General features: G+C 44.4%; 1 protein-coding gene across 1 annotated transcript in view; it reads right to left on the bottom strand.

Annotated features, from left to right (window-relative positions):
• Fbn2 (fibrillin 2) overlaps positions 1 to 14,613 on the bottom strand; it is a 186,384-nt gene that overhangs the window by 22,646 nt on the left and 149,125 nt on the right. Inside the window, exons 47-55 of the mRNA XM_005069091.4 lie at positions 13,128 to 13,256; positions 12,588 to 12,707; positions 9,714 to 9,839; positions 8,915 to 9,067; positions 8,293 to 8,358; positions 7,871 to 7,996; positions 7,170 to 7,289; positions 5,934 to 6,056; positions 5,341 to 5,472 (exon numbers count right to left, since the gene is read on the bottom strand). Coding sequence (XP_005069148.1) covers positions 5,341 to 5,472; positions 5,934 to 6,056; positions 7,170 to 7,289; positions 7,871 to 7,996; positions 8,293 to 8,358; positions 8,915 to 9,067; positions 9,714 to 9,839; positions 12,588 to 12,707; positions 13,128 to 13,256 — 1,095 coding nt within the window. The remainder of the gene's footprint in view (positions 1 to 5,340; positions 5,473 to 5,933; positions 6,057 to 7,169; positions 7,290 to 7,870; positions 7,997 to 8,292; positions 8,359 to 8,914; positions 9,068 to 9,713; positions 9,840 to 12,587; positions 12,708 to 13,127; positions 13,257 to 14,613) is intronic.

Below are 14,613 nucleotides of genomic sequence, written 5' to 3'. Positions count from 1 at the left end.
GTCCTCATGATTACAATTTGTTTTAGCACAAGGAATCTGAGACACAGTTAATCCAACTTATCCTAGGATTTGTTTTAGCACAAGGAATCTGAGACACAGTTAATCCAACTTACCCTAGGCCAGCCAAAGACTTGTAACTAGGTTCTTCACGCTCACGGCATATCCCCAGCCTTACAAATAAAGCACTTTTCCTTCAGGCTTTCGCCACGGAACCAGACTCTCCACTGTGACAGAAATGTTTTGGTCCCCCTTCTGGCCTCCCTTTGTGCCATACTCTGTCACAGACTCCGGCAACGATGATCTTTGCTGCTGCCACAGGATCTACATTGATACCTACATGTCTTGAGTTTCCATTCCATGACACAGCTACCAGGTCACTCCATTAAACTCTCAAGTGCTGTCTACAGTGTCTCCTACCCAATCGCAAAACCTTATTTTCCTTAAAGGGCTTAATTACTACTGTATGACATTACCATGCTCTTTTGTTTCATTATTTGTTCAAGCCTCTTTTTCCCAAGCCAGGGAGGAAGTGAGGGATTTGTCTGCAGACAAAACCAGTTTACTTTGCCCTGCCAGCATCACAAACATGGCGAATGGTTTATAAATATAGTTAAACTAATGGGCCACTCTTGTGTAAAGGGTTTCCATGAGGCAGTATGTGCTTTTCGATGGAGATTTCAATCTTTCTTTTAAGAATTTCTTCAAAATACTCAAATATACCCTGGTGCTTTTTATTTCCTTAGTTTTCATTTCTTTCTTTCTTTCTCTTTTTTTTTTGAGACAGGGTTTCTTTATATAACATCCCTGGCTGTCCTGGAACTTGCTCTGTAGGCCAGGCTGGCCTTGAACTCATAGAGGCCTCTGCCTCCCAGGTGCTGGGATTAAAGGTATATACCATCATGCATGGCTAGTTTTCCTTTTTAAAAAAGGATTTTATTTATAAGCATATTTAGATACCTTTCACTTGATCATTTTATTGATCCATAATATTCACATTTCTAATTGAGTTTTCTGTCATTTCTATTTTGTGAAAGCACACACACACACACACACACACAGTCTTTACGCATGTGTGGATGTACGTGTGTGTGAATGGACATGTGTGTATGAAGTGTGAATGTGCATGTGTACGTTTTTGTGCACGTGTGTTGTGTGTATGCACATGTGTGTGCAGGTGCACACGGAGACTGGAGATTACCACAGGGTCCCTTCCTCTTTTGTGCTCCACTTTAGTTTTTGAGACACGGTCTCTCACTAAATCTGGTTTTCACTGTCACAGCTAGTCTGGCTAGTCAGCAAGTCCCAAGAAGCCAGCTTCTACCTCTCCAATGCTGGGATTACAGGTGCCCACTGCTGAGCCCGACTTTCATGGAGGTCGGACTGGGATTACAGGTACCCACTGCTGAGCCCGGCTTTCATGCGTGTTGGACTGGGATTACAGGTGCCCACTGCTGAGCCCGGCTTTCATGCGTGTTGGACTGGGATTACGGTGCCCACTGCTGAGCCCGGCTTTCACTCGGGTCAGAGTGGGATTATAGGTGCCGACTGCTGAGCCCGGCTTTGATGTGCAGTAAGCACTTCATCTTTACCAGCAGAGTCACCGTCCTAGCCCTGCATTTCTTCTTTGCCACTTCCCAAGTGATTTCTAGCTCCGGTAACAGGTGTGTTTCCTTTCTGAGCTTTGCCAGATTATCACTGCATCGTCTCTTCTTCTGCATTTCAATGACTTTTAAACAGTTTGGGGTTTTATTCTCACAGATTACTGAAGTGATTTTTTTTTCTAAATCATTTTCTCTTTACTGTTGTCTTCAGCCTATTTCTCCCTATCTTCCTCCCTATCTTTTCTTCTAATCTGTACACATGACGTGCACATTTGTGTAAACTGGTCAGCCTTGGATAGTTTTCTGCAGTTTAACTTGATTTATTTGTTGAAAAAGCAGCTTCGCAGTTCACTAGGGGAAAGCAGGCATGATGTATGGTTTCAATTCACATATTTCTTTATGAACATCTTCAGTGAGTCTATCACGCTTTCTGTCCGTGGGGTGATCGTTGCAGTCTGAGTCACAAAGTGCAGGAAGTCTTAAACTCCTTAGTGACTGCTTTCTCCCTCTACCTTTGGCCATGCCTCAATAAATGTCCACATCTGGACCAGCCTGTCAATAGATAATTAAACAGCATGGTGCCAGCCTGTCTCTCACAGACTGCAGGATGGATCGGGGCCACCACAAAAATACTCCCATGTCTCTCCTTCACCATGCCCCTGATCTTCTAATCAAACTTTTGGAAACTGAGATAGCTGGATAAAGTCTGGAAAGTTTACACTGTTTAAAGTCTGCTGTGACGGGGCCTTTGCTGAAGCCGAGACAACCCAGTACTCATCTCCTCCCACGACGATGTTTCTAAAATCTTCAAGGTTGAGAAGGACACATCTTTATTCCATCATCTTTAAAATAAACCGCCTTCTTCTAAATTACAATCTCAGATGCTTATGCATCCATTTTCCGTCACATTTAATGATCTCTGTATATTTTTTTCTATTTATTAGATTTTGGTATTTGTGATTTGTTCAAGAAATAATTGTTTGATTATAATGTATTGCAGGATCAAGTTTCCACCTCTGGTTAATCTTACAGTTTTCTTTTTTTGGGGGGGGTTTCCTCTGTCCTACATAACATCCTTAGCTTGCCATGTTTTATATTTTTATTAAAATTGACTTTTTCTGAGACATTTTCTTGGACTCTGGGGTCATTCATGTAAAATTTTCATCTTTCAAATGGTTTTACTTTCCATCTTGAATTTTGCAAATACTTTTTAAAATGATATTTTGTTGCTTGTGTGGGATTTCTAATTTCTAATACTACCTGCATCAAATGAACTTTTCCACAGCCTTTTTCTGGTAGTCCAAAAAGGTTTTGCAAACAGTTCCTCTACCAGCATGCTGTAATGAAAGGCTGCTTACTAGATAGCCCAGGCTGGCTTTGAACACGTGGTCCCAAGTGCTGGTGTCACAGGCTTGAGTCACTATGCCAAGCCTCAGGGGCTTACATCTTTTATTGTGTGCTTTAACAATAAAGAGTACAGATACGAAATGCTGCCTATCAGCAAGATCATAAAATATCAGGCCTTCCTCCCTACCCCTCCACCATCATACACCATAAAAAAATGAGGGAGTAAGAATTAAACCCTCTTTGGAGTTATTCAGCTCATTTGCAACAGTTGTAATGAGAAGCTTCATCCTGATGTTTACCCCCTGTCCCCCAGGAAACAAACAGATGAATGTGCTGGCATTATAACAAGAGTCTGCTAGTTATAAACAATGGAAAATTTCCATGTAAATAAATAAAGCAAAACGTATTTCTGAGTACTTTAGCCAGATAAAATTAGACTAAGAACTTACACTCTGATTTAAAACAAAGGAAAAAGGGTCTCAAGTGAGTTAATCAGGACGGTTATTTCCTCCTTCCCACACATTAGAATTTTGCCGCGTGCTAGATTTAAGAGCCTGGGTCAATCCCCTGAATTGACAGGTCCTGGATGATTAGTGATTCTAAAACAACCACGGGGTAACTAAACGCCTATGGTAGGACTTCAGAACAAAACAAACAAACAAAAACCTTAACTTCCATTAGATGAAATTTGTTAGGCTACAAGACACTGCGCTGTAGTGTGGATACTGGACGTCCCCTGAAGGCTAGACGTTAAAGGTTAGCCGCCACGTGGAGGAGGTGGGGCATCACTGAAGACTTGTCCCCTGCTTCATTTCTTTGGCCTTTTGTGGTCCGGATGGTACTTTCCCTCTTGTGACATGTTGCCTGGATGTAAATTCAGAGCTTGGGGCCTTGGGTCATGGACTATAGAATATCTACAGCCTTGAGCCAGAGCAACCTTTTCTCTCTGGAAAGTATCTCAAACACTTTTGGTTGCAATGACAGAAAGAGGGCTAATGTACAGAACTCCATGCAGGATTTAGTAGGGGGCTGCATTTCAAAGACTTAGGAATTCAATTTTGGCAAAGGTCAAAAATTTCAGATAAAGATCAAGTCACTCTAGATATGTAACCTTTAATTTAAATGTAGTTTTGGTGGTTAATTCTTGCTGTGAATTGTGATTTCTCTTTTTAAAAGTTACCCTACATACTCACTTGCTTGTATTACCTCCAGAAAGCATATTACTTTTGATTTCCTATGAAATTGCATGCTAGTTTATATTGCTCACTCTGTATGTTTATGGCTATTTCTGTATTACTATGTACATACATTTATCATACTCATTTTAACAGCAATGTATTTTCTAGTATGAATATACCACACTCTATTCATCTGTGTATCATATGCATATTTTGGTGGTTTCATTCATTCATTTTTTTGTTAGTACAAATAGCACAATGCTATATGTCATATATTTCTTTCCCTGTGGTAGCTTCATTTTTTTAAATCAACTTTACTGAGGTATAATTTACATGCCATAAAATTTGTAAGTGTATAATCCAATGGTTTTTGGTCAATCGTGGGCTCAGGGCTCACATAACTGCCACCACAATGTAGTCTTCTCACATTTCCATGCCCTAAAGGCATCCCTGCTGTCCATTTGTAGCCTCTCTCTGTTCTAACTTTGAGTAGCAGGCAACTGTGAGTAGATTCGTTTTGAAGAAATTTTATTATTTATTTTGGTATTCTTTTCACAGGAAATCATTAATAATTACTGATTCCCTAAAAATACCTCAGCTGCCCTAGAAAGTGGAGGCTGGTTAGGGAGAAACAGGTTCTCAGCTAAGCAGTCCCTGTTCCTAAAGAGGGGAGCGCTCGTGCAGTGGCTAAGGTGGCAGATGGCACTTTAGGAATGAAAGACACAGATAATGACTGGAGCAGTCTTGACATGCTTGCAGGAGGCAAGATTGGCACTCGCTGTGAAGTCATAGCTCTACTCCCCACCCCCTTAAACACGAATGCACTGAGACTCAAACATGTTGGGTGATGGAAGAATAGGTAACAGGCTTGCCTCACTCTTGGGTGGATGCAAAGGTGAGATGGTTAACCTCAAAGCTTTCATTTTGGTACACGAGTAGAGGTATTTCCTGGACTTTTTTTTTCCACACTTCAACATCTGATGTTTCAGACGTCCAGAGGCTCACAAATAACAAACGGCCATAGTTCCCAGCCGTGTGAAGCACCACTGCATGATCCAGAGCCCTGTGTGCCGCCCTGGACCCCGAGATGCTGAACACTGGCCCCGGCACAACCTGGACAAGAGCTGGCTTACATTTAGCTCGTCTGGGAAGCAGTGCGAGATCTGGCTTAGAGCAAGAGTGTCACTCCAGCAGAGAGCGTCCTTGGGGCTTACCTGTACAGCCTTCTCCGTCAGGCCTGCGGGCCATGCCAGGGGGGCAGATGCACATGAAGGTGCCAATCAGATTCTTACACATCATGCCTCGCGATTCACAGTCGTGCAGTCCTTCGGCACATTCATCCAGATCTAGAAGACAGTTGTTAAATACGTATCCAAAGGGAAACGAACAAGTAAAAATAGCACATTGTGTTTAGCGGGCTATCCGTTAGTAATTTGCAGTCATTATTTCTGGTCTCCTGACCCTTATCATGCTGTCATTTGCTGTGACAGAGGAAGGAGTAGCCCCACCTGATGAACAGCTTACTCTAGCCCAGATGTGCAACCCTCTCAGGACTGGTCCTTACAGTGAGTTCAGGGGAGGGCGGGCGACCTTTGCTTTAGCGTGAGTCCAAGAGCATGATGACAACGGATGCTCAAGCCACCCTGTCCATTGACTTTTAAGCGTCCAGTTATCTAGGTGGGGAAATCTACAGCAACGCTGACCCATTTCTTTCTGTAAGGCTCGGGAAGAAAACTGCTCAGAAGAAGACCGTGATCAAAGCATGACACATCCCAAGGGGGCAGGTCAGGCTGCAGGTCTCCCTTACCTTTACACATCTTCTGGTCTTCCCGGAGGGCATAGCCAACGGGACACGTGCATTCATAAGATCCAAAGGTATTCATGCAGCGGAAGGCACATAGCAGTGGGTTCTGGGCACACTCATTGATGTCTGATCAAAGAAATGGGCATGCACTCGCTCAGTGTGAGAGTCTTCATTGTATTTTCTCCCCTTAATCATTTCCTTAAAGAAACATTCATGTGGGCCTGGCGGTGGTGGCGCACGCCTTTAATCCTAGCACTCGGGAGGCAGAGGCAGGCAGATTTCTGCGAGTTCGAGGCCAGCCTGCTCCACAAAGTTACATAGAGAAACCCTGTCTCAAAACAAACCAAAAAAGGAAGCAACGAGGAAATCAAATTCACTTCTGGCATGTAAAATACCAGGCAAACTCATCTTCCAGCGAGTTAGCAGCTGTATGCTTTAGAACCGCAAAGGTTACTTGGAGTTTTATTGATGAGTGAAAACTCAGAGCCGAGAACCCACAGAAACTACCATTAATACCATGCTGACTGACCTCCCTCCCTCTTCCCTTCTCCAGACTATCCCGCAGGTGACCAGTATCCTAGCACTGGCAGCTGAGAATTAAATCAAAAGTCCCTTAATATCGTCCCAGGGGACAGGACCTTGAGGCCACCATGGCGCTAACAAGGGAGTGAAATTCTGGAAAGGAGAGCCAGAAAAGAGAAGTGGTGCGCTTTCTTCCCCTTCATGCACGGCGCCTAGGCTGTTGACGACTGTGCCGCACATGCGTGGGACAGAACTCAAATCGGGCTAACTTCTTGGTTTCCAGAATCAAACTGAAATCTGAGCCCTCACAGGGCCGAATGGGCTGCCATTGTGCCTACACAAGTTACCTCTGCTAAGACAAAAGCATCCGCATCGCTCAAAGGAATGTAACCAAGCCCAGAATGTATCATTCCCAATATCCAGAGTACGAACTGGAAATTAACCCATATATTGAAAAGCCACAAAAATGTAGAAAATGTAACCAAATCTTAAAGAAAGGAAAAATTAACAGATGGTAGCCCCAAGCCACTCAGGTGCTGCTGTGGAGAGACAAGTGCGTAGGACAGCCACTGGGACGGCTTGATGAGGTAGAGGAAAATGGACTCGCGAAGAGTACGAGCAGCACAACAGCTCGGTGACTAAGTAGGGAAATCATCTCCCCCAACGCATTCTGCACAGCAAAGGAGGACAGCATCATCTCAGGACAGCATCACTTGCCTTCACAGTTCATCATGGGCCCCGGCTCAAAGCCCTCGTTGCAGTTGCACTCGAAACTTCCAATCACATTGGTGCACGTACCATTCCCACAGGGATTGCCGATGGAACACTCGTCAGTGTCTGAAAAACAGGGGGAGGGGTGCAGAGTCTCACACCCGCTTCAAGGATCTGACCCAAGCACACTGCCTCCCCTCCCCCTTCCCCCCGCCCCGCAGCGCCTCCCCCTTGGCCTTGGTCTGCCTTTATGTGCGCAGGGGACTCTCAGAGGGTAGTGCTCCCTGCAATGGTCACAAATCCAGAGGCTGCGTGTGGACGTCTGTGTCGAGAAGAAGTGTGCAAAGACATACAAGAGAACGGACAATTCTCCTAGTCAGGCTTTTGTTAAATGAAAAATAAACTGTTTTTTAAATGTTAGGGACCAAACCTGGGCCTTGTGTATGCAAGACAAATATAACCTGTCATAGGACTACATCCTCAGGCCTTAGTTAGAGTTTGTGTATTTGATTAAACACAGAGATACTGGGGAACTTCATCTTCATGTGAACCAAGCTGCGTGGGAGAAATGCAGACGTGAAGGCTCTATTATTAGCTCATCTCCATTCTCTAAGTTTTACCACCACCACGGGTACCCGAAGGCCCTTTGGGCTAACTGGAGAATGAAACCGGGTATTCGGCCTACGTCAACCGGAGCCAATACTCACCCACACAGCGGACTCCAGTGTAATCCAGGTTGTAGCCCATCGGACACTCACAACGGAAAGAGCCATCAGTGTTGATACACTGACCATTTGAGCAAATGCCTGGGCTCTCAAGACACTCATTGACATCTAAAACATAAAACTGCCCATGAACTTTCTCATAGGAAAAGGTATGCCAAGACAGTCACATCTATGAAACACACATCTAACATGAATGGGACATAAGTATTTTTCTTTGTGTTAGAAAATCAGGTACTTCATATATGATACATACATATGATAAATGGTTTACAAACTATTACATACATACTTGAAATATAACACACTATAGGACATATGAAAACTAGCACGATTTATAAAAGTAACTGAAAAATCCATCTGTTTGTACAGAATGTGACAGTAGGTTAAAACGTGTCAAAGCTCACCTTCTCGAGTATCATGAAGACTAGGGACTGTCCCGTGGCCATATGGACACAGATCCTGGAATGCAACTACAGACAAACAGGTTCTCCATTATTGAAATGCTTGGTTTTAAGAACCAGTTAACACTGTACAAATCCATCTCTAACAAGAGTGTTTTCTTTATTTCATGTCGTCATGTCCCATCCCCGTGTTGTGTGTCCCTGTGTCGTCCCCGCCCCCACCACCATCTGCTGTTTAAACCGAGGGTCTAAAACTTGCTACAAAGACCAGGCTGGCCTTGCACTTACAGAGACGGGTTTGCTTTCTGCCTCCTGAGTGCTGGGAGTAAAGGTTTGCAGAACTGCACCTGACCATCATTTATTCTAAAACCAACTTAGAATACTCAGAGAAGGCTCCCTCTTCTGGCACCTTCTGCCCCCACCTCTGCAGTTCAGTCTTCAGAAAGAGAGGAAAACCAATACTTTGGGAGGAAAAGTGAGTGGGCTATCTCAGTGTACACACTGTATGTAAGTGCTGGTGGAGGTCTTGCCAAGTAGCTGCTCCTGGAACCACTGATACTTCTATATGAAGGCATCATTTTGCCCCCCCCATTGTCACAACGGAGTTCTCTGTCCATCCTCTCACCTTCGTCATCTTTGGGGCACAGCTCACACGGGTCCCCCCAGCCCTCGCCTGGCATCTTACTGCAACAGCATTTCGCTTTGGTGGTGTTGAAGGCTTTGGGCACAGAACACTTTCCGTTTTCAAAGTTGGTGAAGCAGAAACTCTGGCGGGTATCTAATCAGGAAAGCAAATGGCACAGCTTGTCACTGCTCTGTGAATGGATGGGACATGTGTGTACCACTGGTGCTCATGGAACAGTTCTCAAGGGCAGGACACAAGGCTCATGCTAGATCCGCACTTAAGAGACAGGCCTGGGCATTCTTCATGGTTCACTTTCAATTGCTAGTTCAAATTGATCTGCATATAAAATGTTATTATATCTAAAATATTTTTACGATGTGTTTAGGGATTTGTAAAATCAGCCTTAGTTAGGAAAATATTCCCATAGTCTCGCTTTTTTTTTAACTGTCACATTAAAGTTGTCCAGAAACAACGAATTTAACTTTCAGTAAGTTAAACTATGCCCCAGGCAACTCATGTACTGATAAATACAACCCATGGCAGCAACAAAATGAAAATGGTAAACCAAGACAATTTTCCTTTTAGCATAAACCCTAAATATATGCGCTAACAATGTTAACAGGGTGTTCTAAAAGCTGTCCTTTTGGGACACTCTTGAGAAGTCTGAGTTGTAATGGCAGACAGTATATTATCGACTGACAAATATTTTATCATAACAAAGCCCCAGCATGGTGGTTTGCCAGCCACATTTAAACAGTCTGGAGGACTGTCATGACAGAAAAGTCACACCACAACTTACCGAAGCATCTCCGCCCATTATCAGACAAGACAAAGCCAGGGGGGCAGACACACTGGAAGCCGCCTGGCGTGTTGGTGCAAGAACCAAAGAGGCAAATGTTGGGGTCTTCATCACATTCATTTATATCTGCAGAACAGTAGAGTTTGTCAAGCAAATCAACATTCTGTCCTATAGTTGAAAATGTCTACTTGTCCATACTGCAACAGCCCTTAATTAATGGATATTTAATAATGGAATTAAAGGTGACACTGTGTACGTAGCCAATTTATTCTTTTAAAATAAGTTATTGCCTTAAAAGTGAAAGATTATATCCGGTTTCAGCCAGCTAATATGCAAGAGCTTCCCATGCCCACCTCCAAGTCCTGACACTCCATCACTAGGGACGGGACTACACTTGCCTACCTGACATGACCAAGTTAACATGCCTCAAAGATGTAGGGTACTCGAATGTCTTTGACTCATGTGTCCCCTTCCAAATGCCTCATTTGGAAATCCAATAGGGCTTCTTAATGCCTAGACACAATTAGTGCTCAGCCTGCCTTTTCTGCTCCTTGGCAGCTTCTGCCCACCTTCAGTCGCCACCCGGTTACTTTATATACCCCTTCACCAGCTTTCAGAGGGAGATAACAGTTGCTCAATGAACAAGGTTAGTGAAAGCAAGGCGCGCAACGTCAGCGAAAGGAAATGAAATGTGAACTGAATCACAGACGCAGGTGCTCCCGTAAGGCAGGGCTATCTAGGATGCTATGCTGCATAATGACATCTGTGTTTCTATGTCCGCACTGCTAACATGCGGCTGATGTGATCACCCCACACGACAACGGGCTGTGGACACAGGGAAGAACTGAAGCTGAACGTGAAAAGCAAAAACGACGGCTCGCTGGGTAGAAGCGCTCCTTGTGCAAGCATGAGGACCTAACGCTGAGTCCCCAGAACGCACATTAAAAGCTGAGGCTGGTCATGTGTGCCTATAGCCCCAGCACGGGGAAGCAGCGGCAGAGAGAGGGTCAGCCCACTAGGGCTTGCTGCCTGCCTGCCAGCCTCACTCCGGGTTCAGCAAAGAGACTGTCTCAAGGAAAACAGAATAAGGAGAATAGCATTTGTGCATACACACATGTACTCATACACCAGACACACCACACAATACACAAGTATACCACACACACACACACAACGCATGCATACTTCCTACCATGTACACGAAACCACACACACATATACTCAAATCAAACACATACAATATATATACACCACACACATATCCCCTTCACCCCATACTCTCTTTCTATCTCTTTCACACACACACACACACACATATCACATACACACATATACATCATCCTCCAATATACCACACCCCCATATATTACACACATACATCACACACACATGTTCATATTACACATATAACACACCACACACAGATACTTATAAACTACACACACCCACCACATGTACACTACACACACATATTTCTCACATGCATCACCCTCCCACATACACCCCCAGCAGATAAACACATATATACCACTGTACCAATACTGATGCTTTAACGAAAGGGAGGGATGGACTATGGAATTTCTTTGCTACTTTGTTGTGAATTCATCCATATGTACACATACACAAGTAAAAATATCCTCTCCCATATTCCCAAAACAAAATTTTAAAAAATGGCAGAGAATCTTAAACTTTCAAGAAACTTTCTACCAACATGATTCAACTATATTTATTATTATTTTGGCTAGTAAAATAAGATCCAACCGTATAACATACAATACATACCAGCCCGAATGACTGGGGATACATATTATCTAATCACGCAGTCTGGAATAGAACTCAGTTCTATGAAGTCAACAGTCCTTTTCGCTCCGTAACTGCCTTGAATATGAATAGCAGAACTAACTATCTTTAGGATATTGCCAAGGGTGAAAGAATGAAAACCTCAAAGAAAAACATATCCCTAGCAGTCTTTTCGAGCTAGCAAAGCCTCACTTGGACGCTACTGCTTCCGAATCTCAATCACGCTGTAAAAACGATTCACAAAAAGTGCAGTGAAGTGAGCTGCACAGAGGTTGCCTCCATCATGTCTACCGGGCATTCTGAGGCTGCACAGAGGTCGTCTCCATCATGTCTACTGGGCATTCTGAGGCTGCACAGAGGCCGCCTCCATCATGTCTACCGGGCATTCTGATTCTGCACAGTGTCCTCCCGTGCTGGGAGCTTCAGTAGGAGACATCTGCTGTGACAAAGCGATTCATATTTTCTATTTTTATGTAAGTAGAGTCTTCCCAAGAGGGGAAATGTCTAGAGAATCACCAAGGTTTCTGATTCATATTCTCAGAAGCCTGGACATCTTTATTAACTATTTTAAAATCATGTGTAAAAGATGACATTGTAGATTTTTGTTGTTGTTGTTTGGAGAAAGGGGTTCTCTGTGTAGCTTTAGAGTCAGTCCTGGAACTCACTCTGTAGACCAGGTTGGCTTCGAACTCACGAGATTGGCCTGCCTCTGCTTCCTGAGTGCTGGGATTAAAGGTGTGGGCCACCACGGCCTGGCCACTATAGACATTTTTAAAAATTCAATGGGTAGCCTTTATTGACATTTAGGACACAGATACTGAGTTTAATGAAAAATCCCTTGACTAGCTTTAGGATTTCTGTTGAAGATAACAAGCCCACACCCCTAAGCTTTCACTGTCAACACTCTACAAACCAACCATTTCTGATGGTTCAGTAAGACAGGTGCAGGCAGCGGTATGTTTAACTCCTGCGGCCAGCATGTCCACGGTGGCTGGGTTTGATGTTCTCACTTAGCCTTTAGCAAGCCTTATTCTCCCACACACCCCATGACTTCAGAATGAACTCAAGCCTCACCAATGCAGTTTTCGCTTTTCACTTCATATCCTGGGGGACAGATGCACCTGAATGATCCCTCCAAGTTCTGACAGGTCCCCGGAGAACAAGAACCAGGAAGTGCCACACACTCATTAGTATCTTTAGAGAGAAAGAAGACAAAAAAATGTGACACAGAGAGGAGACAATCGTCTCAGACTTATCTGTTTGCTGAATGATAGTAACACAGATTCCCCTCGGGCCCTTTGGTCTGCTGGACAAAGATGCCCTGCACTCCTCCGATACCATGGATGGTTCTCACGAGGAAGACTGCCAATTCTTAATTTGTTTCTTCATGTACTTTCATTGAGACATAGCCTCAAGCACTGCCCCCAATAAAAACTCTCCCTATGACCCATTCCCGACTGGTTGTTAATACCTTAGACTGAAATGTCAGTGATACAGGTCATTGTAGTGCTGTGATTTGGTGATGATATGTGGACAAGCTAAGTGAGCTCATGGGGCTCACAGTGGCTCACAGAACAAAACATCATCTAGATGAGCGACTGTTGAGTTTCTTACCGATACAGTTTTTGCCATCTGGTGTAAGTTCGTAGCCCTCATTGCACAGACACTTGAAGGAGCCAATTTCGTTGAAGCACCGGCCATTTCTGCACACTTGGCCAAAAAATGAGCTGCATTCGTCTATGTCTGCAAGCAGAGAGGAGGCAGTATCTCAGGGAGCGTCTACACCGTACCATTTCACTAGCTCAAACTTGAAAGCACATTTGCTGGCATCCATTTACAAAAGCTCTACATTGTACTTGAATAACAGAAGAGAAAACGGCTCATGTTCTGAGAGCCGAATCGCTAAAAGGTCACACAGGGCCTCCTCATTTTTCAAGGACATGAGCTATAACTTAGAAAATTTATAAACAGGCAAAGTTCGACTGTTTAAGGTGAATCTTTCCTTTCTTTCCCCAATTGAAAAGTATTTCTTTTGACAGAGGAGAGGGGACTATGGGATGCAACTGTGACTGAATGATTTGCGGGCCCTTACCTGGACACATGGACACACGATCCTGGTCTGAGGACAAAGACTGAGCATGCTAACACGGAAATCAGTTACGTTAGGAAGCGTAGGGCTGCTGACGAAACGCACGGTTTGCAAAGAAGACGGCAAGTGCTGGGTTTTCAGGTGAGCCTCGGGCCCATTACAAGTGAGTCGGTGCCTATGACTTCTGAAGACTGCATTCTGATTACTGCATCAGCTGTGCCTCTAGGGTCTCCCTATCTAAACCAGGGACCGGGGGCCTACAGAGGAACCTCAGAGGGTTGAGTGAAATATCCATCCAGCTGCAAATCCTTTTCAGGATTGCAGAGTTCCTTAGGATAAGGAGACTCAGCGGGGAAGGTGGTGATTAGGAGGTGGGGCTGATCTGTGAAGATCCTATGGTAGTGGAGGGCATCCCGAAGTCTTCCCTCACACCCCCTAGTCATGTAGCTACAGTTGTAGCTGGATTATGTTGCTAAGCACCCCACAGTGTCAGGCAAACAGGGGATATACAAGTGTTGTCCCCTGTTCTTATATTTACTCTACCTCCCTGGGGCATCAACTCCCATGTCCCATTGGTATGTCTGTGGGAGGCAGAAGCTGAAATCCCTTATTTAGCACTGGTGTGGTCTGAGGGCCCATGTCAAGGCCTGGTCACTGCTTTTTTTGGGGGGGGGAGGGAGTAGGGAAAAGCATATGGGCTTTTGAAGCTGATGGACAAGAAAATTTGAAGACATGGATGGACACGGGTATGTAGAATCTGCTGGGGCTCGAGTGTAAATTAGGCACGAATTCATATAAAATATGTGAGGTAACAGGAGAATAATTGAGGGTCTCTCTCCATCTCACCTAGAGGGGGCAAAGCGCGTAAACTATAAACCAGTCCTGATGCATTTGTGTGTGGCCCAGTGACCTTTCTCCCTGATAACTGGATTTGTGAGGAAGGTCTTGAGATTGCCGAGGGAAACAAATGGCTGTAGGTGACTAGGGAGCACTCAGTGGCTTTGCCTATCT

The sequence above is a fragment of the Mesocricetus auratus genome, unplaced genomic scaffold (assembly GCF_017639785.1).
Source record: "Mesocricetus auratus isolate SY011 unplaced genomic scaffold, BCM_Maur_2.0 Super-Scaffold_6730, whole genome shotgun sequence".
Classification (NCBI taxonomy): domain Eukaryota; kingdom Metazoa; phylum Chordata; class Mammalia; order Rodentia; family Cricetidae; genus Mesocricetus; species Mesocricetus auratus.
This window is presented reverse-complemented; position numbering and strand designations above follow the sequence as displayed.